The following is a 22,686-nucleotide window of genomic DNA, read 5'->3' on the forward strand; positions in this document are numbered from 1 at the left end:
AGGTTCAAAACCTTAGTTTAGACATTTTCTCATTAGTATAACGGTACTTTCAGTCAGTCTTTTATTTTCCAAGGGGTCGCCACAGCAAATCAATCCACATAGTGGGTTTAGCATTGGAAGCCTTCCTGACATAGACCTCAGTGCTTGGAAGGAGCACTGGGAGTGCACTAACTTGTGGCTCCCTGATGCTGGGTTCATGTCATCTCCCTGTTTCCAACTTGTGATCTTTCATGTGCAAGTCACACATGTTAACCACTGCAATGTTAAGTATATAACACTTAACCTGCTGATGGTGGCGAAGGAAAAAGACGGTCCTGGATACGAATCCACCAGCCGGCTGGGATCTTCCTGTGCAGTTTGAATGTTCTCCTTCTGAATGTGAGCGGGAATAATTGTCTGTGTCTCTGAGTTAGCCTCGTGACAGACGAGTGACCTGTCCAGGCATCTCGCCCCATGACAGCTGGGATAGGTTCCAGCTCCCCTCCAGCCTTCAATTGAATTCAAAATCCTGCTCCTCACATACAGGGTCTTAAATAATCAGGCCCCGTCATATTGTAATGACCTTGTAGTACCATATCACCCTATTAGAGCACTTCGCTCTCGCTCTGCAGGCCTACTTGTTGTTCCTAGAGTATTTAAAAGTAGAATGGGAGGGAGAGCCTTCAGTTTTCAGGCCCCTCTTCTGTGGAACCAGCTTCCAGTTTAGATTCAGGAGACAGACACTATCTCTACTTTTAAGATTAGGCTTAAAACTTTCCTTTTTGCTAAAGCATATAGTTAGGGGCTGGACCAGGTGACCCTGAATCCTCCCTTAGTTATGCTGCAATAGACGTAGGCTGCCGGGGGATTCCCATGATGCATTGAGTTTTTCCTTTCCAGTCACCTTTCTCGCTCACTATGTATTAATAGACCTCTCTGCATTGAATCATATCTGTTATTAACCTCTGTCTCTCTTCCACAGCATGTCTTTTATCCTGTCTTCCTTCTCTCACCCCAACCAGTCGCAGCAGATGGCCGCCCCTCCCTGAGCCTGGTTCTGCCGGAGGTTTCTTCCTGTTAAAAGGGAGTTTTTCCTTCCCACTGTTGCCAAAGTGCTTTCTCATAGGGGGTCATATGATTGTTGGGTTTTTCTCTGTATCTATGAAGCGCCTTGAGGCGACTTTTGTTGTGATTTGGCGCTATATAAATAAAATTGAATTGAATTGAATTGGACAAGTGGTTAAGAAATTTATTGACTGATGGATGGATGGTTGGAAATTTTATAGTAATCCATCCTACAGGGACAACGTTCGTAAAACTTCAAACTTAGTGTCAGTGCCAGAGAAAGTCTTGGGAGGCCACAAACGCCTGTACTAAACAGTGACCATTTAACCACCACCCTCACACTCCACCGCCTCCCTCCCACGGCCCTGATAACCTTAAGCAAATGGACCGATAATAAACAATCAGAGAAATGATAAAAACTATAAAATAAATCATTAAATCTTTGTTTTTTGCCACCTGATTTGTCCTTCATAATTAAACAAACGGGTTTAATTATGAAGCCGCCTGCATCTCTTCATGCAGTAACACTGTGAAATACATAATTCTTTCTGCCCACCTCAAAAGAATATTTCACAGCTGCTGGGTAAGCTGTGGCCAGACTCACTGGATCCTGTAAAGAGTATGAACGTTTTTCTGCAGCCAAGCAAGCTGTAAGTGTGTTTATATATCTGACTATGGACAACCAGTTTTTCACAGTGAATGTTTTATTATTATTATTATTATTATTAATTTGCTCACCGATTGTTTTTTTATACAACCCACTCACATCCAGTCGAATGTTTTCATTGTACAAATCTAATAATTAAGCACCAACCTGCTCACAGCGACAGCATAAAAGTAGCCTTCATGACCTCGGATAAGCCACACATATCTGGTTTATTCAGCGACTCAAACAGAATGAGTGAAAGGAAACAACATGGCCATTCAGTGTGATAACGGGGGCACATGAATGAGGCTTTACTTGGATGGATGTGGAGCTCTCTCTCTCACACACACACACATTCACACAGGCTTCCTTCATTGATTGCGAGCTGTTATTCACTACTGAAGAGGAAAACATCTCTCCCCTGCTTTTGTGCTTCTCTGCACTTAAATCTTACAGAGATTTCCCCGTGCGAGATAAGAACAGAACATCAAGTTCCCAGTGTCCCTCTCACTCAGATCTTTGCTGTCTCAAACTGTTATTGTGTTACAGTGCCCCCTTGTGGTCGTTCTGTTTTTTCAAATTTCCTATGCTTCAAAAAGAGCTTGTGTTCACTAAAATTCAAGATCAATGAAACATTGTCATCGATATGAATTGAATACATTACTTTGAAATAAAAAAATAAATAGGGATTTTTTTCCCCCTCATTAGGCAGCATAATATGCTGTAAATACACATTATGGGACTTCTATGTGCTTGGTATTTTGAGGTAGTACTCTTAGTGACACCCTGAAAAGAATCAAATAAACATATGCATGGCAGGGGTTGGATTAAACTGCATCTGATGATTGTTTCGGCACTGCGGTGGTCACATCATAGACTTTCTTGTGCACTTGGGTTTAAGAGGAACCAGCAGGATGTCTGATGACCACTTGCACATGTTACTGTCACCTAGAGAAGAAGATACAGAAAACATTATTGATCATTAACACCGACATTTAAAAAAAACAGTGTTAGGTGACTGAGATTACATTTGTTGGTTCGATATGTTATTTACAGTTTGTTTCTTTGTCCATGTCAGTCACTGCATGTCCTCTGTGTCACTGTCTGTGGGGGTGGTGATTGTTGAAGCTTCAGAGCTCTCAGCAGAAAGTGACGGAGATCTGTGTGAGACGGGGGAAATGAACAGTTTCAGCACAGCATGCAGCTCCTGCTTTACTGTGTTTCCAGCTGTGCAACAGAAACATAATTACTTGGCTTCTTTTAGCAGCAGGTTGAGACAGTTCTCTCTCTCCTCCAAAGTCTTCTTCAGCCTGTCGGCTTCTCTCTGCTTGTCCGCGAGTTCGCTCTGAAGACGAAGGTGAGTTTCCTCGAGACTCTCACAAAAGGCCAGAGGGTGTTTGAGATACACAACGTTCCTTACATTCAACCCCTGAGACAATATCTTTGAGAGCAACGTGTCCTCACCCTGCTTTCCTCCAGGCTGTCAAACGGACTCGGTGCTTCAACCAAACACAGAAAGCGTCTTGCAGCTTCACTGGGGAACCAAAGGGGTTTATGTACAGGTCAAAATTAAACACGATTCAGGTCACCCACTAGAGTAGTACTGAAAAAAAGTCACAACACATGCACACACACACACCTTCTGAGGACTTCTTTGTGTAACACTAGGTTCTCCAAAAAGGTCTGCAGTCCAGCTTTCCTCCCTTCTAGAAACTCCTCGTCATAGCTGTTTTTGAGTCAGCGCTTAGGAGGCAGGGCTGGATGAAAGCTGGGGAAAAGCTCTTGAAGCTGCGTCAAGGCGACGAGCAAAAAGGGCAAAAACGGGAAACCAGAATCACTATGGCAACAATATTACATCAATGAGAGCCGAAAGCGTCGCTGAATCACGGTGCCGCAAATGAAAGAACAGTTGCAGCAAGGTCTGCATGTGTATCGGACAAATGCATGAGGTAAAATGTCACTTTATAGGTTTTTCATTAGTCTGACTAATTTACTTTATGGGGGTGAGTTTGATAGCTTCACAGTATCACTCCACCTACAACATACACCTGTAGGGGGAGTGCTGGTTCTATCCCTGTCATTAAATATACTGGCTGTGAGCTGAACAGTCGCTGTGTTGTCCTTAATTCAAGTTATATTCTCCCCGATTCAAGGGTGCAACATGTGTGCCCAGCAAAGAGAGCGTACTGAACAAATCAGGCAGCAGATTGTTGCAGCCCTCAAACCAATCCACATGCACATCCACATGCAGCTAAACCATCCTTTTACTGCATGTGGAAAAATGTTGTTGGTTAAGACTGGCCGAGCAAAGTAATAGTCACTGATACTCAAGTGCTGAAGCATTTGCCATATATAATCTACCCCCTCCAGCCTCTCCGGGCTCCTCACGGCACGTCATTTCACCACCATGAATGTATAGGCTGCTTTACTAATATGTAGCTGCTGAGGTGCACGATATCTTCTCACCTTGTCACTGAGCCTGCAGAAGTCCGTGTATCTTCTGAAGATCACCCAGCTGTCTCCCTGACTCCCCGCCACCAGGATTTTATAAACCTACAGAACACAGACGACTATATGACAAATAACAGACACACGTATTGGTTTGCACTGAGTGCCTTGGCAAGTTGACACTGTACGCGTGTATTTCAGGTGCACATAAGAGCAAGAGCAGCAGGATAGTACAACATGTATAAGGAACATTGTAAATGCATCCTTTAAAAACAGCTGTAATGTCAATAAGATGATCTGTAATAAAGCATTTATAACACATTAAGAAAGTCTGGGTGGCGTATTTCACCCCTCTTCTCACAACAAACTGTAAACTGCAATATTATTCCTGTCACCGTTGTTCAGGTTTTCTCAGAGTGAGTGGATTGGTCTTGCTGTCTGGGTGTACGTCAGCATAGAACTGAATGAGATGTCATTACAAGCAATGCTGCTCAGGCAGCCGCATGCATATTATAAAATTAAACCTGAATCATTGATGACAAGTTCTTTATTTAGAAAGCCAACAGCTGCTCTCTCTTACTAGTTGTTTTATTTCTTCAGTTCCTTGATGACGACTTTCATCCGTGGTGCTAAGACAAAACCACGTCAGTCCAGTGTGGAATTCCCAAAGGTAGAGCGCCAACACAAAACTCCGGTAGCTGACAAATCTCGAATGAACCAATTTATTCTAACAGACATGCTGAAACAATCAGAGGATTGTTTTATTGTTTTATTTCCTGTTCCAGCCCTTTCTTTCTCTTTTGCTAGACAAATTTTAAAATGATACGAGTTCCTCTGGTTCCACAGTGTAACGGTTTGCACATCTGCCTAATCTGACTGATCCTGAAAGGAGATGCAAAACCCAAATCCGATAAAAAGAAATGTTCCAAACACGTGGCGTGGCCTGCTTTGGTGTTCCTTTGTGAAGGCAGCGTGTTCAACTCACACCCTCAGCATCAGCAATTACAACTTTTGTAATTCACTCATTTTTTGCCCACACAGCTAAATCCTTTCCAAAAAAACAAATATTGTTTGAAATTTAGCCAACAGTGATGTTATTTATAAAGGTAAAAATCCAACAAGCTTTTATTGCAGGCTTTTAAGGTCCTGCCCTTGTTAATGCAGTTTGCACAGTTTGTTCTTGGCTCTCTTGACTTGAACATGCGACTTTTACTTGTTTTATTATGCAGCTAACACACACACACATATAATATATATATGTGTGTAAGAATGTGCTTACTTAAAAATACATGATTGCACAATTTTGGAAACCCCTAAATCTGAGATCCTTTTTTTCTTTGGTTTTTCTTTTTTTTGTTTGGGTTTTTTTTACATCAGGCCTGTTGTCTGCAGGAAAAGAAGAGCCCTCCCTTTAAATTCCTACTGTGAACTTTGTCCTCTCCTCCATATATATATATATATATATATATATATATATATATATATATATATATATATATATATATATATATATATATATATATATATATATATATATATATATATATATATATATTGGGTGAATGTGCAGTAGTAGCAGCAAGCAGGTGAATTCTGTACATTAATAAGAATAGACATCTGACTATTTTACAGGATAGACAATATAAACATATTTAAAATTAAAGGAATTTGAAATGTACATTGTTCCAACAAGGCCTGCTCACGCTGACCCAGTCCACTGGAAAAGGTACTGGAGTAAATGGAATAGCTATCCGTGGTGGTCTTAGTGACGTACTGTGAACAAGGACACATGGTGAATTAGAATAAACACAGGGGGAACCACATGTACATGCACAGAGAGCATGGTAGTGTACTTACAGCGGATCAGTGCAAACACTTCCAGTGAGTCAGAGCGGGTGAAGGAACTACAGCACAGGGTTTTATAGAATCAAGCTTTGTTTCCCACCTGATCTGTGTAGGGATTGTCTCACTCCATACTCTTGCTGGCTCATCAAAAACACAGGGCAGTTTGTGTGACATTCACGTAAGCAGTATCATAGTACCTGATTTGTTGAAAGTCTGTTCTCGGTTTCAGATTACAGAGGGACACAGAGTCATGTGCTTTATGGTGTGTCTCATCCAACAGCACAAAAAGGGCGCATCCTGTTTCAGTAAATCCTAACAACGCACTTGTAAAAGGTCAAATTTATTACAAAAAATACCTATAATTTCAATAAATTAACACTAACTGTGACTTACCAAAAGGCCCAATTATCACGTAAACTCAAATTTGGAGCGATCAAATTATAAACACATAAAAAAATCAATAATAATAATAAATTTATTGAGACATCATGCATTTAACTGTCTTATTTGAAGAGTTTGTATAAGATCCTTTAAAGATCTGCTATCAGGATGTCTAAACTAAACTAGGATGTCTAAACCGAAGTTCTCTCAACTAAAACTAAAACCTATACTGCTACTGAAAAGAGAAAGTGCTACTTATGATCACATGAGACGAACATCGTATTTTGACATGTCTTTATAGCGTCGACACATCTGTAGGAAAGCCCCTGTTTTTTGGTGGGGGGATTCCCGCTGCTAAAAATCCCAATATTACCAATTGGGTTCATGCCGCAGGAGGAGGAGCTTTGTATCAGCGAAACTGAAACTAAAGTTGAGGTAAAGGCTCATTTATGATTTATGGTATTTTAACAGCGTGCCTCCTCAGTGTTTTTCCTAGACTTACCTCGCTGTTATCCATATTTGTACTGGGATTCTGAATGCGCTCAGAGGGCTGCTTGGAAAACGGGGTCAACTGTCTGAAGTTCTCCAAACCTACCCTCGTGAACGCATCTCGTAAAAGCCGGAAGCGTGTCGTCATTAGCAACAACAAACGCACCTGCTTAAATGAGCGCGGAGCTCAGCTGCGCTCTTCTTGTTGTTGTTTCGCTTTGGGTCCTGCGCACATTTAACTGTAGTCGCTGGGTGAAGGACAGCTGTCGCCGGTCAGCGGGTTCGCTGTTTATCGGCTGCTCTGTTTTGTCTGCTCGCCTCCTCCTCTGCAACATTAATGGTAGCTTAGCCTGCTAGCAGCCGGCTACGTTGTGGAATGCATGTGAATGGGAGCGCAGTTCCTCTTTGCGTTTATACCAAAAGAGGTAGTTCTGCCTTTATTGGCCAACCCCGTGAGAGATAAATCCTGAGAGACTTCGCGTAAGGGATTCAGAAACTGCTATGGAGCCAACTGCGGGCTGTTTGGATATCGGCAGCCTGACCAGCACCTTGCCGGTGATCCCCCAGAATAAACTGACGGACCTGTACTATCTGAGCGGAGGGGGCTTCGGCACCGTGTTCAAGGGGAAGCACTCCGACTGGAGGACCACTGTGGCCGTCAAGTGCCTGAAGCTCGACTCTCCAGTTATAGAAAGGTACTCAACACCGATCAGGCAACTTCGCGTAACAAGGTCTAGGTCACGGAGACACATTTCAGCCATTTATCGATGAATTGCACTACTACAGAAAAACTTTGTGCTGTTTCAGGATGATGCAGTAAAGTCTGCCTGTACTTACTCCACAGTAACAGCTGCAGCACTTGACCTAATTTGAGTCAAATGTGAGGCCTTCTTGTACATTTCAATGAAATGTGTTCAGAGTGCTCGAGCAGGTTTTTCATTCCTCTGGCAGGAAAAAGGCTAAAGAGTCTCTGTGGCTTACGTGTCCAGTGACTTCCAGCTGGAGGGCTAGTTTGCTCAGACTGACACAAATCTGAACTGCACAATATAAATATATATATAATTATATATATATATTTTAAATCCTACACTCATTCTTTATTTCTGGAAGCATGCAAATATACCACTCTGTTATAAAATTAAGTCCACCTTTTAATGTGAAATTCTTAAGCTTGTTTCACAAAACTGTTCACAACAACAGTGAACCAGGCCAACTGGATTTCAGTCAAATGTCCAGACATCATGACTCAGTTTGGTATTTATTGGTCACCTAGTAATGGGTCATTCTAAACATCTCTGCACAAATTCACAAGTGAGAAAATCTCAGATTTCTGCGTGTAACATTTTTACTCCTCTGTGTAATCAAGAGTTTCAGCAAGATTGTATACGGCATTTTTGGTCTGTGTTTCTAGAAGGATTTTATCTTAAATATTCATTTACCTCACTATCACAAAAGTGCTGTCAGTGCTGTTTTGTTTTTGTTATTTATTCTGTGTCTGGCTGTGTTTCAGAGAGAGGAACTGCCTGCTGAAGGAGGCCGAGGTACTCCACAAAGCCAGGTTCAACTACATCATCCAGATCTTTGGTGTCTGCAATGAGCCTCGTATCTTCTGCATAGTCACGGAGTTCATGAGCAATGGATCTCTGGACCGGTTACTCCATGAGGTAGCTCATCAAGTTCACTTCCTATCACTAGGAACTCTTCTAGTCTGAGCAATGCACCCTTAAATAAACCATTTAGATTGCCACTGAGTGGCACCAGTTTTCTCTGGTTTAGATTGTTAGCTGTGAGAGTTGCCCAGACTACACACTGGAAAAAATGAAGGTTTTATAGTTGTTGCATTTGGATTTTTGTTGCCAAAAGAGGTCAGCTGATGGAGTTGCATTGGTCTGTTGTTTTTCTCTCTTGTGCATCACTCATCATGTGAGTGTATGACTCTTTTTCCTTTCAGCGGGACTATAAACAAAAGCGAAAGCTCGAAGTAATTAGTATCTGATGAAACATAAAAGAAAGTAGGGAAAGAGAAGCCGAGCACTGAGGGAAGCAGACAGCTATGCACAAGGGAAATTCCCACTGGGCTGAGTGTAGTAATTTTTTCAGTCTTTATTTCAAGCTCTTGCATTGTTTTGTACTTTCACTGTAGTAAAACCCACATTTCCCTCTTTTATTTATACATTTATGATATCTTTAGCCCATCTTTGTAATCTCTGCCTTACAGAAGGACGTGTACCCTGTTCTTGCCTGGCCTTTGCGTTTGAGGATTCTGTATGAGATCGCCCTTGGGGTTAACTTCCTTCACAACATGAACCCACCCCTCGTACATCACGACCTAAAGACCCAAAACATTCTGCTGGATGGTGAATTTCATGTTAAGGTATGCGATAAGTATGAGGTGCGTGCAGAACAGGAAAATCTATGACATCACCTTCAACCGTGTCAGTGTGTTTGTTGGAGCTGTAACAAAAGGTTACAGCTGCTTAGGTGGTTACAGTTATAGTCACATGTATTGTGTACGTTACCAGACTAACTTAGACATAGTGGATAAGCTGCACATACCCTATGTACTGCTTATCTGCTACTCTTTATGAAACATACAATTTTTATTAGCATAAAAAGTATAAACTATATTTTTCAGGTTGTTCAGACTGATTTCTTTTTCTTTCATGGCCTAATTAAAGTGAATATATTATACTCATATCAACTCCATATTTAAGCTTTTGGACTGTAAAACAAACTCCTCTCCTTTAAACTTTCTTCTGATTGGCTGCCCCTCACAAACAGAAGGTTCAAACAGCAGGTGGGTGGTGCTAGTCTGCTGACACTCAGCGCTGTGTGCCTAAGATGAGCACATAAAGATAATACAGTATCAGTAAGAGGGGATAGAGATAACAGTAGAAGAGAAAAAACCTCCCTGAAACTGACTATTTAGGGCAGTTTCAGTATCCACCATTGTAACAGGAAATAAGAAAGGCATAATAACTTCCCCTTAAAGATCCGTTATTATACAAAAGGCTGTCCTCCCGCTGCAGTTATCAACCTTATTTGACTTTTTGTCACGAATTAATTTAAGACTCGTAAAATGTAAAACTGGCTTTGTATAACTTTGTCTGTCTGCGGTTGCTAACTTTCTGCTTCTCTCCAGATTGCAGACTTTGGCCTATCGAAGTGGCGACAGCTGTCAGTGAGTAGAGGCTCGGGGTCCAAGCCAGCTGAGGGTACAGTGATCTACATGCCCCCTGAGGAGTACGAACCATCCAAGAGCCGCCGGGCCGACGTGAAGCACGATATGTACAGGTAAGACACCAGAACCCAGTAACTATTATGTAGAAGTCAGTCTCAAAATGTACATCCTTCCCTGAAGATTTAGCAGAAAAAGTCTCTATGACTTATCTGTGTTACTATAAACTCTGAAAACTTCCGTGTTTGTTGAGCACAATAAGCAGTTAAGGGAAATGAGGCTTTCCTTCCTGTAAAGATGAAACGGAGTTCCTGCCTCAGCTTGCATTGCTTGCATACCACTGCAGGGCCCAGTGTCAAAGGCTAAATCAGTCGTGCCAGACAAAAAAATCAGACCTAACTGTTGAGATCCACGAGTCTGTCAGAAAAGGAATTCAGATTATTTTTCTGCTTTGATAAGAGAGCTCTACTTTCCGCTGATGCAGTCTTTGTAAATTTTGCGCAAGAGGTTACGCTCGCTGCAACGGGTCAATCAGTCATGGCTTTGAGAGTCATCCCTGAAGCTGGCTTGTGGTAGAGTCCCTCAACTCTAAGGGGAAATGCCAATATCTGGCAACTTAGTAACTCTTCCCTTAACTGTTTTCCTCTTTGATAATTGGATTCTAGCTATGCCATCATCATGTGGGAGGTGCTGTCCAGGCAGATCCCGTTTAAAGGTAACTGCTCGTTTTGGAGTTTGTTTTTTTTCACATCATACTTTGTTCCTACTTGACCCTTTTTGAGTCACTAATATGTGTGTGTTTATGTTCAGAGGTGACCAATGGCATTCAGATCATGTTCAGCGTGCTGCGTGGTCTGCGTCCTGACACCAGCCTGGAGAGCCTGTCCGCAGACATCCCCAGCAGAGAAACGCTCATCAATCTTATGACAGCCGGCTGGAACGCTAATCCAGATGAACGGCCTTCCTTCCAAAGTATGCTCATACAAATGACTAAAGTGCGCACTGCTAATGGGACGGTAGTTCTGCGTTACGTCTTTGGCAGGATTTAGCAGTGTGATGCGTTTCCTACCATTTCAGATTGTTTGATAGAGCTGGAGCCTATGGTGAGGGTGTTTGACGAAATAGAGTTCCTGGAAGCTGTGCTGCAGATCAAAAAGAAAAAGGTCAGTTTTTATATTTCTTCTTTATGTACCTGTAGGGAAATCTGTGTAGCACTTTTTTTTTTCTTTTGAAAACTACTTTTGATTTATTTCAAAATTAAATTTGCATTTCCTCTGATCCACAAAGAGTGTATTGTGGGATGGTATCGTGTGTCTGTCTGTCAGCATGCGCTCAGGTGTGTCAGCTTACAGTAAGAGAAATCTGGTGAAACTAGTTTGAGACAGACTGTGGCTCAGAGTATGACTTTAGTTTCATGATGATGTCTCACAGCCATGCATATGAAAAATAAATGCACAGGCTTTGATGCAGCTATAGCTACAGTGGCGTGCGTGTGCCCGTGCATGTGCGTGTGTGTGTGTGAACTGTTAATGGCCAGATTTTTACAGCTAGTGCATCACCTAAAGTGTCATAAAATCTTTCCTTTCCTTAGTAATTGCACAGGGGTTCCCTGAATTGGCAGTTTATCACAGGTCTACTGGATCAGCTTATCACCTTTTCAAATTGATTAGAAGGAAAATGATAAAGGAAAAAAAGATAAATGTGATCTAGAAAAAAAAAAACAGGAAACCAATAAACAGCGGCGAAATGCAGCAGGGGCCTCTGACAGACTCAGTCTGGGGACATTGTGGCTCATAGTTGGGGAATTACTCATTTAGTTAGTTCATTATTTTATTTTGTTTACTATGCAAACGGCAAAACAGGGAGATGTGTTGATAAATTGAAAGCTGCCACTAATTTGTGCACATCAAGCTATGATCCTGTAATTACCAGTATCTTCGACGAGGTACTGAACCACTTGCATATAACACCCCCATACCAGCATAGTTTTGCTGACGTTAAGGTAGGGTGGGTTTGGAGCTCTGCAGTTACTGAGCAGAGCATTGGCAACTTTTCCACACTCTGCAGCTCACTCTGTAGTTTTGTAGTTCACTTCAGTTCTGAGTTCCTAAATACGTCCACCTTACAGTAATACCACGTATAGCAGTTAATATCAGTTGTGGAATAGATGGGAAAGGGGAAAGAACTATAAAACTGACTTGTTACAATGGTGGGATCCTATTACAGCAGCATGCTCAAATTCAATGAGCTCTTTAAAATTACCCATTCTTTCGCAAATGTTTGTAAAGGCAGAACACATGGCTTGGTGCTTGATTTCATACACCTGTGGTAATGGGACAGAAAACATCTGAATTGAAGGATTAAGAGGTATGGCCTCCAGCTGGCTGGAAGTTAGCTAACAACTGGACACCCGTGCCCCCGATTTACAGTTTTGTCCAAAGTAGTTAAGTGTTCAAAAACCCAAAATGGTAAAGGAAGAAAAAAGGCAGTCTACCTGAAATGTCAGACTAAAGGATTCAAAGTAAAAACCAATTGGTGATGCCATCTTTTATATACAGTTTTTGTTTGGTGATCATTAAAAGAACTCTTCTTCAAAAGACTGTCACAGGTTAGTGTTTTTGCTTAGCAGACATAGATGGTTAATTATTAACATTAGATACATTTTTTTATTTATAGTTGGCTGTGTATGGACACACACATTTACGCAAGTATAAATGTTGAATGTGCAATTTGGGGCAGTTTAAATTGCACTGTGACTCAGTGAGAGAGATTAAAAACTGACATCATAATTTCCCTTCAGCATATCCTTCCTCTTTATATTTTCAGTGTATATGTGACTTTGCAGTCACATGTCTGTTTCTAATCCGTACTTTCAACAAGCACAAAATTGAACTACATGCAGTTAAAGGCAGCAGGGAACTAACTGTGCTAAAGAACAATCTATAGTGTTATTATTGTCTGTTAGCTGCAGAGTACTGAAGAAAAAAGTTAACAGCGTGTATTTTTAGTACTCCTTTTTTTCCCTCCTCTAAATATCCTCACTTGCATAAGTCACAGAAGTTATGAAAACATCAGTGACCTTTAGTTTTGTTCAGTGTATTGTTATATATGTTAAACACGTTGGTTATACATTATCTTAGCTGGTAATGTACAAACTTGATTCCAAACAAAGTTGTCACTCTTTAAAATGTAAATAAAAAGTAGAATAAAGTCATTTCCAAAACTCCTTTTATTTAAAGAAAATTTGTCATTTTAATAGTTAGATGACAGAAACTCGTCTCTAAAAGTTAGGACATGGTCATGTTTACTACTGTGTAGCATCACATCAGCTACGTTAGCAAAGAGCATCACTAGAATGAATGGGTGGATCAGCAGGTTGATGTATACTGTATATTTGTTTTTTTTATCAACACCAGAACCTGCTGCTTTGTTGGGCAAGTCAATATTTGACTGTGTGGTCAGATACTGCAACATTCTCCTTACACTGTCCGATATAGTTTTATGGGATTTTTTTATAAATATAATCCTTTCTTTCTGTGTTAGTGGAATTTTTTTGGTCTCTGTACTTTTTTTTTTTTTTTTAAGCAAGGGATTGACAGTTAAAGTATTTTGAAGTTGACCTTTTTGTTGGTGGTTGTGCCGTATCTCTTTTGCTCCTCACACAGCTGAGGTCACAGTGTTGTTCAGCCCCAGCAGCCTGTCAGAAGGGGAGTGAGGAGGAAACTCCAAGTATGCCAAAGGACAGGCCCAGCCAGTGGACGGTCAGTATCTACTCGTCACCTACACTGAGAATAAAGATGACGTGTGTGAAGCGTGGTTTTTTTTGTTTTGTTTTGTTTTTTTGTTGTTGTTTTTTTGTTGTTGTTTTTTTAATTTATGCATGTTGTCAGCCGGTAACTGAACCTGAATAATTTACTTGGCTTATAATGAAAACGGTGACATGGAGGGATGCAGTTCAACATGAAGGTGTGTCGTTGTGGTCATGTATGAACATAAATGAAACCTCACCGTTTCCTCTGTCGCAGGAGGGCACTACATCAGGCTCGGGGTCTTGTTCCTCTCAGGACACGGACATATCTCTACCGGGCGCCCTCTCCAGCAGCAATGCTGCATCCGCTAAACGTAATGACACCAACACCTTTACCAAGTATCACCACTGATAATCTTTAAAGGAAGTGGTGTGACTTGATGTCATAGAGTTCAAAAATAATACTTTAGTCTCCGTTTCAGTGTATGCTCTGTTTGGCTGCTGGGCACATCACTTTTCTTGTTCTGTTTTTCAGCTGTAGATTGCCTTCCATCGTCATTCATGCCTCACAGTCTGGAGTCTCCACAGTCATTGAAGGATGTCTATGATAAACTAGGATGTGGGGATAAACTGAACGGCTGGACGAATGATTTAAACATACTCAGCAAGCCTGAACCAATCGCCGAATGTGAGACAAAGCTGGTTAATGTCTCCCTCAAAGCACAGCCTCAGCCTCAAGGTACAAGAAGCTCCATCGTGCATCTGTTGGTGTGTGAATGCGTGGACCTGTGTCCCATTTTTAAGTCTTTATGATAGACGAGTGCATGTGAAAAACAGTGCAGCTCATGATTCAGTAGGCTGTAAAACTACGTTTGGCAGCAGTAATGATTCTCTGTACCACTTTATCAGTCTCTCACACGCTCTTCTTTACAGCATTACTTCAGTTCACTGAAGTTTGTGGGCTTTCATTTGTGGACAGCTCTTTGACTGGACCATTTTAACAATTTGATATTTTCTTTTTCTCAGCTGTTCTGTGTTTGGGATCATTGTCCTGTTACATGACTCCGTTTCGGCCACACTTTAGCTGTCAGACAAAGGAGTTCATGTTTGATTCAATGACTGCAACCTGCCTGGGTCATGTGGCTGCAAAACAAGCCTAAATTATCGCCCTTCCGCCAGCATGCTTAACATTTGGTATGAGGTGATTGTGCTGATATGCTGTTTGGTTTGCACCACACATGGTGTTGTACGTTATGGCCAAACATCTCCGCTTTGGTCTCATCTGTCCAGAGGACATTATTCCTGAGATTTGATCAGATGCAACTTTGCAAACTTAAACAATACATGTTTTTAGAGACTTTCTCCTGATAAGATCTTCAAACAAGAACTTGTTCAATGTTTTTCTGAGTGTTTGTCATGAACTTTAGCATATAGGCCTGTAGAGTCTGAGACGTAGCTTTTGGGTTTTTCCCAGTATTGCTCATTCTGTCCATCAAGTACATTTGCTGGGATGTCCAGTCCTGGGAAGATTGTGGCATTGTGTTAGCACAGCTGAATGCTCCAGACGAGAAAATTGTCAAAACTTTTGCTTTTTTTTTTTTTTTTTTGAGGTGCTCACACTTGCTGATGATCAGTTAACCAAGTGAATTAAATTAGTAACACCCAGCTGCCGCTTAGCTTCTTAATTCCTATGGGAGCAGTAGAGATGCACTTTGTTTTTCACAGGACCTGCCTGTTCTAGTTGCACTTTTCTTTTTGTTTTCCTGGACACATAAGCTATCAACCTCATAATTCATGTTTCTGTGTTTTGCTGGCTCTGTCTAGTACAGGGCATTCAAGCGCACTTCGATCATTTTAGTGTAACTTTTATTTCTTCCTTAAGAAGATACAAATTAGAATCATAGTGATGCTGTTATCGTTCCTTTGTTCTTGACTAGTAGGCCCTGATAGCAAGTTACACTCCTATTCAGCTGATTGGTGTAACGTAACTTTGATTTGTAACACTTTACACTTTTGGTATAAAGAGTATATTTCACCCTTGCAGCAATGTTCAGCAAATAAGGCATAACTTTTTCTTGTTGCAGGTTACTCTCCTCCACCGCGGCACTCTCCTCCTCTGCAAGGTCCCATCTCCCAGTGGATTGCAATCCGGCGTGAGGAAATTGTCTCCCAGATGACGGAGGCTTGTCTGAACCAGAGCTTGGACGCCCTGCTGTCCCACTCCATGCTGATGAAAGAGGATTACGAACTGGTGATCAACCAGCCCACACGCACCGCTAAGGTCCGCCGACTTCTGGACACCTGCGACAAACACAACGAAGACTTCTCCCGCATCGTTGTCCGCAAGCTGCACGACAACAAGCAGATGAGCCTGCAGCCGTACCCGCCTGAAATCAGCTCGCCTATGGTGGCACCAAGCGCACCGTCACTGTCCATGTCCTACAATATCCCCAGGAAGATGTAGCAGCACTCACGGCCAAGACTTCCACATAAAGACTGTGCCAACTTGACACTACAACTAACTCTTTCTTGTTCCGTGTCATCCAGACACTCGCCACGGTTTAGACGGAAGAACAGCTGGTTGAGCAACTAAAGTTACAGGTACAAAAACGTCATGTGTTACTATGGACACATCAACTCAAGATTTAAGGTTTTATTCTGTATGTTTAGAATCAAAAAGACTAACTGAAGCAGTGATTATTTTTTTAATGTTACGGATTTGATGTGAATATTTATTTGTAGTCCCTAAGTGGCTATATTGAGTGGTTTTCACTCTTTTTGGTATCTAATGCTTTTTGTCTGAAGACTATTAGATTAATGTTGGCCTGTTTGTGCGATCGTGTATCAGTATTTGCAGAATGCAAACGTCCTCATTTATTTGATGCAACTAAAGACAGGAGGACTGTTAACTGGAAAACCTGCTGTAAAAATAAGGTTTAACTCTTCTAGCAATCTTTATTCAAGTATCATGTATTTATGGGTTCTGGTCATGTTTACGGCCTGAGTGAGCGAGTGTATTGTTGTTCTATTTAAGCACAAGGTCTACAGAAAGTTTGAATAAGTGTTACTTTAAATAAGCGTTCCTGAACTTTAGCAGCTTTGCCAAACTAAGAGGAAAAGTTGGACTGAGTTGTGACCCAGTGGCAGACTGCATGGAAAGTTTTTACTCTTCCTCTATTTATCGCCAAGCTAAAGAGAGTCACAGGGTCACAAACTAAAGAGGAAGCTGAGAGGGTAATACAACACCCAGAAAGAGGGATGTGGGTATGTGTGTGTGTGTGTCTGCATATAGTGGGTCATTAAAATTGGACCAAGTATGTGCTCTCATTTCTTTCGGTCGGTTCAGTAGCGACCTCACCTCAGAGATTTCAGGCTTATCTGGATCTTTCCAGACTTGACCTATCTTCCACAGACTCTAAGCTGAGATTACAAATAAATGTATTCCAACTGAGCTTCTCTGCAGTAGCATAAGAAAAAAAAATCGAATACCGGTACATGAAAATCCAGCTTTGCTTGTAGCAGATCTTTAGTTTACCTGTTCAGCGTATTTTTCTTTAACGTTGCAACTTTTTTTGCTGTTGCTACGCAGTCTGCTCAAAACAGCAGCAACATGTTTATTAAATCTGTCAGTCACTGACCTGCAAGGCAGAAAACTGTTGCATAAGTATACAATAAGCAAGTACTGGTTTATCTGTTAAACTATACCTTTGTCTGCCACAGGGCTCTTTGTTAGCTCCTTGACATAATAAGCATATATTGTACGTTCTTTCTGCCAGAATATGCTGTAGTTACACAACAGATATTTTCTGTTTTATTAGCATGTGTGCTCCTGCAGTTAACATATATATTCAGTCAATTAGCAAACAAACTGCCTATTTCATTCCCCATTTGGCATCTTTTAATGTGCCAAACATATTTTGTTGTTGTTGTTGTTGTTGTTTAACCCTTCAGTGTCTCAAATAATCAAACATGCAAACCTATTCACAAACTGTCCTACACTGATTCTTAATAACTCCATTGCTTTTGCCTGTCAACACTTTCATCAGTAAGTAATTGTTTTGGTGGGTATGTTATGTGTATGCATGTGAGCTTTTCTTTTTTCTTTTTAAATACACACGGGCCTTGCCGCCCTCAACACTGCCTTCACTTCCTCAAATGGGTGCTTGCAATGACAATATTAAGCCGTGGCTCTGGATTTCAGTACCACCTACAACACATTCATCACAGGACAGTCAGTGTGATTAATTAATGTTTTTTTTCATACACATGTTCTGCATCATTCAGTCCAAAGTGACCACAGTTCAATGAAGACCTGAATCACACAGTGGGGAATGAGTCACAGCACACCAGACTTTGTAAAACACTGTTAGAGCAAATTATGCTCGAATGACAAAATGTCATTTAGATTAGAAAGGCCGAGCAGGGTCGATCTGCTTCCGTATGTTGGACTGGTATTGTTTTTGAAATCTGTGCCTCATATTCTGCTTCTGGTCCCACCTCAAGTTACAGGCAAATGCCTTCTACGTGCATATCAAGCAAAGGTGAGTGAAAATGCTGTAGATTTGATAGTGGTGTGTATATGTTGTAACATATTTTTTTACTGTTTTTCTGTGATGTGTTTATTTGATACTTGTAGAAATACCAACTGAAAAATACGGAGCTAATTTAGAGCCCTTGTATTCAGTAGTGTCAGCCGATTGAGCAGTTCTGTCAGAGGTTTAACATGATGTGTAGCTGTGGTTTCAACTAGGATTTTCTTTTTTTATATTGTGTCAAACTCTTCATTAAAATGGCTACTCTGTTTTTAATTTAATTTGGTCTAATTTCTGCTTCTTGTTTTTGTAACAGTAATTTTAAAGGAACACTTTGCTCCTTTAATTGAGCTTCACTGAAAAATACACTTATCTGCCACTTTATTATGTACAGGTTGCTAATACTGAGTTGGACCCATTTTTGCCCTAATTCTTGGCAAAATAAATTCAACAAGTTGCTGGAAACATTCCTCTGAGATTTTGGACCATATCGACATGACTGCATCACACAGTTGCTGCAGATTTATCAACTGCATGTCTGTAATATGACTGTGCATTTGTGAAATATCCCAAAGGAACGCGTTGACATGACACATTATCCTGAAGGGTACACAGTGGTCATAATGATATGGACATGGTCAACAATAATACTCTGGTAGTCTGAGGTGATCAGCTGGTGCTAAGTGAAGTGTGCCAAGAACCACACTCTTACACCACTACAGTCATCTATACAGGGCAGGATATGCCAATACCTTTGTTTATGCCAAAGTGTCACTTAAATCACCTTTCCTATGATGTTTGGTTGAACTTGAGCAGCTTTCTTCGACTACATTAACATGCCTAAATGCATAGAGTTGCTACTATGTGTTTGGCTACCAATAACTAGATATTTGAGTTTACAAGCAGTTCAACTGGTGTACATGCCTATTAAGTGCACATGAAAGATGTATGAAGCCACATTGACATCACCTACTGGTTTGTGAATTTTTGGAGCTAGAAGGTATTTGGATTATTTAGCTAGCGCTAGATAGCTTGGCTAGCAAGGTGGATTAACAGCCAAAAACTAGCTAATTGATGCTAACTGCAGTAGAAAAGTGCACACTCTTTCTCAAATACTGAAGATGTCACCAACAACACAGAAATATTCAAGATATTCAGTGACTCGGACAAGCTGAAGTAAAGGTTAACATTAGGGTTGCCAACTCCCTGAAAAATAAATAAGGGACACCTCGTGGCCAGGGCCGGGCGACCCAGTTGTCTTCACCCTTCCCAGTGTGGTGAATTTTCTAGCTCTTTTTTTGTGTGTGAAATTATTTTTTTAACCATTTGACTTGAAGTTGATTTAAGTAGATGCATATTCTATTCTTTGTGATATGAACACATGTGAAACAAATGATCATTTAGCCATTTATTTTTAGCTCAAAATGACAACATTAACACAGTAAAACAGGTCTCTTTCTTAAACAGAAGCCTGTCATGCTTAACTTTTGAGAATATAAGTAAATCTTTCCTTAAAAGAACTCTGTCCTGCTTAACTTAAAATAATAGAAAACAATAGAAAGAAAAATATTCTTGTAACAGTGCACATTTAGTGCATTTAGTACAATTGGCTTCAGTTGAGGTATTATTTCAGCTTTTCTAATGCTAATCAGCTGCTCCTGTTTGTAAACCCGCTTGTTCCCATGATTACGCATCATAACTCATCATCATTATTCATCTATGTATTACTTTTATGTATTAGTCATCAATTTGTTGTAATCATCTATCCTTGCAGTTGTTTATTACACAAAATAAATTATATTATCACACTTCTGGCCACATAGCGCTGATATTCACTGCACATGCCCATATTAACGTTTTCCAGCCAGGTGTTTTCCTTTTCCCATTCTTCCCTTTCTCTGAGGGGAACAAACATTGCTGCTCTAATGCTGGGCTCACACCATTTTGAGCCGATTTTTGAGTGATCGGACCGATTTTGGCCTTCATCGTGCATCGTGTAGTATACGTGGGGTAACGAGAAGTGATTAACACCTCACGACCAGCTCCCGATCATCAATCGCTCGTGAGGGTCTCACCACAGGCGCTCACACTGCTCACGCGCAAACGTAAACGTTGGTGAAAAAGACGGAGCAGCACAGCAGTGCAGCGTGTGATCTGGACACAAGCGATGGAGGCACAACTTGTAGAACTTTGGAAAGCTCATCCGAGCCTTTTCGATGTGGCATCACAAAATTATCACGACCACAACAACCGTGAAAATAGTTGGATCTACATCGCTGCTCAATCACAGCTGCCTGATCATGTTTTTCATTAGCAATTTAGCAAAGTTGATGGTGGTGGTGTGTCTGTGTGAGTGAAAGACAGAGAGAGCGAGCGACAGATTTTCTGTTATAACCTTCATGTTATGGAGGCACAGTGTGAGCACTCAGGTCGCATCAGAGCATCGGGCAGTATAGTGTGAGAGCACATCGTGACATACGAACTTCTAACCCCTGCGAGTCAATCGTGCAGTTTGAGCAGGAGCTGAATAACTCGACTGAAAAAATCGCAGTGTTTGCCCAGCTTTAGGTGTACTGTCATCCGAGACTTGCACCGCAGTGTCGGCGTTTGTTCCCCTGTTGGCCATGCTTCTTGTTGTGGTCATCTGTTGTCTTCCGGTATTTTCTCCGCAAGCGACCTTTCATCGACCAATGAGATGAGCGGTAATCTGAATTGTCATACTCGAATTGTCATAAGTGTGCTGTCAGCTCATTGGTCACAAAGCAGGAGAGGGGCTGGGAATTATGTTTTCAAACAAAGCGTTAATTCCATTAACATTTATAGACTACTTTTGATTCTCACTGTATTACGGGACAAAGTGCGTCCCTTATTAGCTCAATACGGGACGTGTGCTTTTGTTTCGAAATACGGGACGATTCCGTATTTTAAGGGACGGTTGGCAACCCTAGTTAACATACAACTAGAGGCTTCATTTGCCTATGTTGGCATACACCTGTTAGCTTCACAACAGAGGTGGGACCAAGTCATTGTTTTGCAAGTCTCAAGTAAGTCTCAAGTCTTTATCCTCAAGTCTCAAGTCAAGTCTAAAGTAATGTCAGGCAAGTCAGAGTCGAGTCTCAAGTCACTGGTGTAAAAGTCCGAGTCAAGTCACAAGTCTGAAACTTTGAATTTCAAGTCCTTTCGAGTCTTTAAAAAAAACAAACGAAAAAATAATGTTGCAGTTATGCTAAATGTAAATATTAGACCATGTAATTTTAAAATCTGTGTTTTTCTCAACACATACAAAATAGTGAACTTAGAAAATATACACAAATTGTGAAATTGCACCTCTTTAAAATGCAGCTCAATTAAACCTAGCTCCAAGAATAATTTTCACCGACAGTTCTGAGATACGCTGCATGTTATTCTTGGATGCGGTTGTAGGACCAGCTTTAAAATCGCATGACAAAAATATCATACACATTAAAAAAAACTGTATCACCAACGTAGCCTGGAAAACATTTGCTAGTTAGATGAAGTCAGCTATCTCATCCTAGCATATTTATATGCATATTTATAATTATACGGTTCTTGGAGTGAGTGCATACACTCATGAAGTTTAGTAACTTCAGGTCACTGCAACAAGCCCAGGTACAGTTTACCGACGGATGGGTGCAGGACCTTGAAATGCACCGTGTAGAACGAAAGACCATCGTACGTATCATAAGTTTACCAGTCTCACAAATTGTCGTCATAAATACAGATTCGTTAACCGTTTATTAATAGGACCTTTGAGCTCAACGGTAATTAATTAGTAGTAGAAATAATTTCTGGTACCCATCACAGAAATGTAGCAGTGACAATAATATTGTATGCTGTAATCGTACTGGACAATTAGTGATACAAAAAACCTGTTTTATCCTGTGAATAAAAGTATGTGTTTTTGTCAGTGTACCATAATAACAGAGGCGAAACGCAATATTGTGTCAGGACAATTTACTATTTATGCACAATAAATAAAGGAGCATAGCGCGACAATTTCTGTTCAGCGCCAGACTTGCTTGTAACCTATATCACCAGTTATGTTAAGAAAAATGACGCATTAACTACAACAGCAGACTGACCTTTGTGTAAATGCTTGGAGCAGACTAACCTGTGAGCTGGAGTGTTCTGGGACGTTATATTTGATCTTTGAATGGCTGCAATCCAGTCGCGTCTTTGTTACTTCGGAAACATGGCTCGAACAATTTCTCTTCAACGACGTAATCCGATAACAACCGATCTCTTTACCCGTCGGCTTCCCGTGGCTGTCATGCGACCGGCTATTGCAGTTAATAATACAACAGCTTCTTGACATTTTTGTGTTTCTTTTTATCGCTGTATAACTGATTTCAAT

At 40.9% G+C, this 22,686-nt stretch overlaps 2 protein-coding genes across 2 annotated transcripts; one reads left to right on the plus strand and one right to left on the minus strand.

Annotated features, from left to right (window-relative positions):
• Positions 1–1,785: 1,785 nt before the first annotated feature.
• Positions 1,786–7,779, minus strand: LOC113010674 (sorting nexin-16). The gene is given in 8 exon segments (XM_075410358.1): positions 1,786–2,638; positions 2,745–2,850; positions 2,941–3,078; positions 3,156–3,224; positions 3,330–3,478; positions 4,157–4,243; positions 5,818–5,911; positions 7,691–7,779. Coding segments are annotated over 7 exon segments (681 nt in total). The 5' UTR covers positions 7,753–7,779; the 3' UTR covers positions 1,786–2,638; positions 2,745–2,768.
• On the plus strand, positions 6,975–18,592 carry ripk2 (receptor-interacting serine-threonine kinase 2). The gene is made up of 11 exons (XM_026149714.1): positions 6,975–7,548; positions 8,364–8,517; positions 9,072–9,227; positions 9,996–10,147; positions 10,697–10,746; positions 10,842–11,003; positions 11,109–11,194; positions 13,697–13,792; positions 14,057–14,153; positions 14,315–14,518; positions 15,864–18,592. Exons 1-11 carry the CDS (start codon positions 7,355–7,357, stop codon positions 16,241–16,243), a joined length of 1,731 nt encoding a protein of 576 aa, XP_026005499.1. The 5' UTR covers positions 6,975–7,354; the 3' UTR covers positions 16,244–18,592.
• Positions 18,593–22,686: the final 4,094 nt, after the last annotated feature.

This window comes from Astatotilapia calliptera, chromosome 18 (assembly GCF_900246225.1).
Source record: "Astatotilapia calliptera chromosome 18, fAstCal1.2, whole genome shotgun sequence".
Taxonomy (NCBI): domain Eukaryota; kingdom Metazoa; phylum Chordata; class Actinopteri; order Cichliformes; family Cichlidae; genus Astatotilapia; species Astatotilapia calliptera.

What these genes read in the sequence shown, in the direction of transcription:
- ripk2 (XM_026149714.1), top strand. Translation starts at nt 7,355, where the DNA reads ATGGAGCCAACTGCGGGCTGTTTGGATATCGGCAGCCTGACCAGCACC. An exon ending in CAGGCAGATCCCGTTTAAAG is followed by an intron (nt 10,747 to 10,841) that starts GTAACTGCTCGT and finishes GTTTATGTTCAG; the next exon opens with AGGTGACCAATGGCATTCAG. An exon ending in TGCAGATCAAAAAGAAAAAG is followed by an intron (nt 11,195 to 13,696) that starts GTCAGTTTTTAT and finishes CTCCTCACACAG; the next exon opens with CTGAGGTCACAGTGTTGTTC.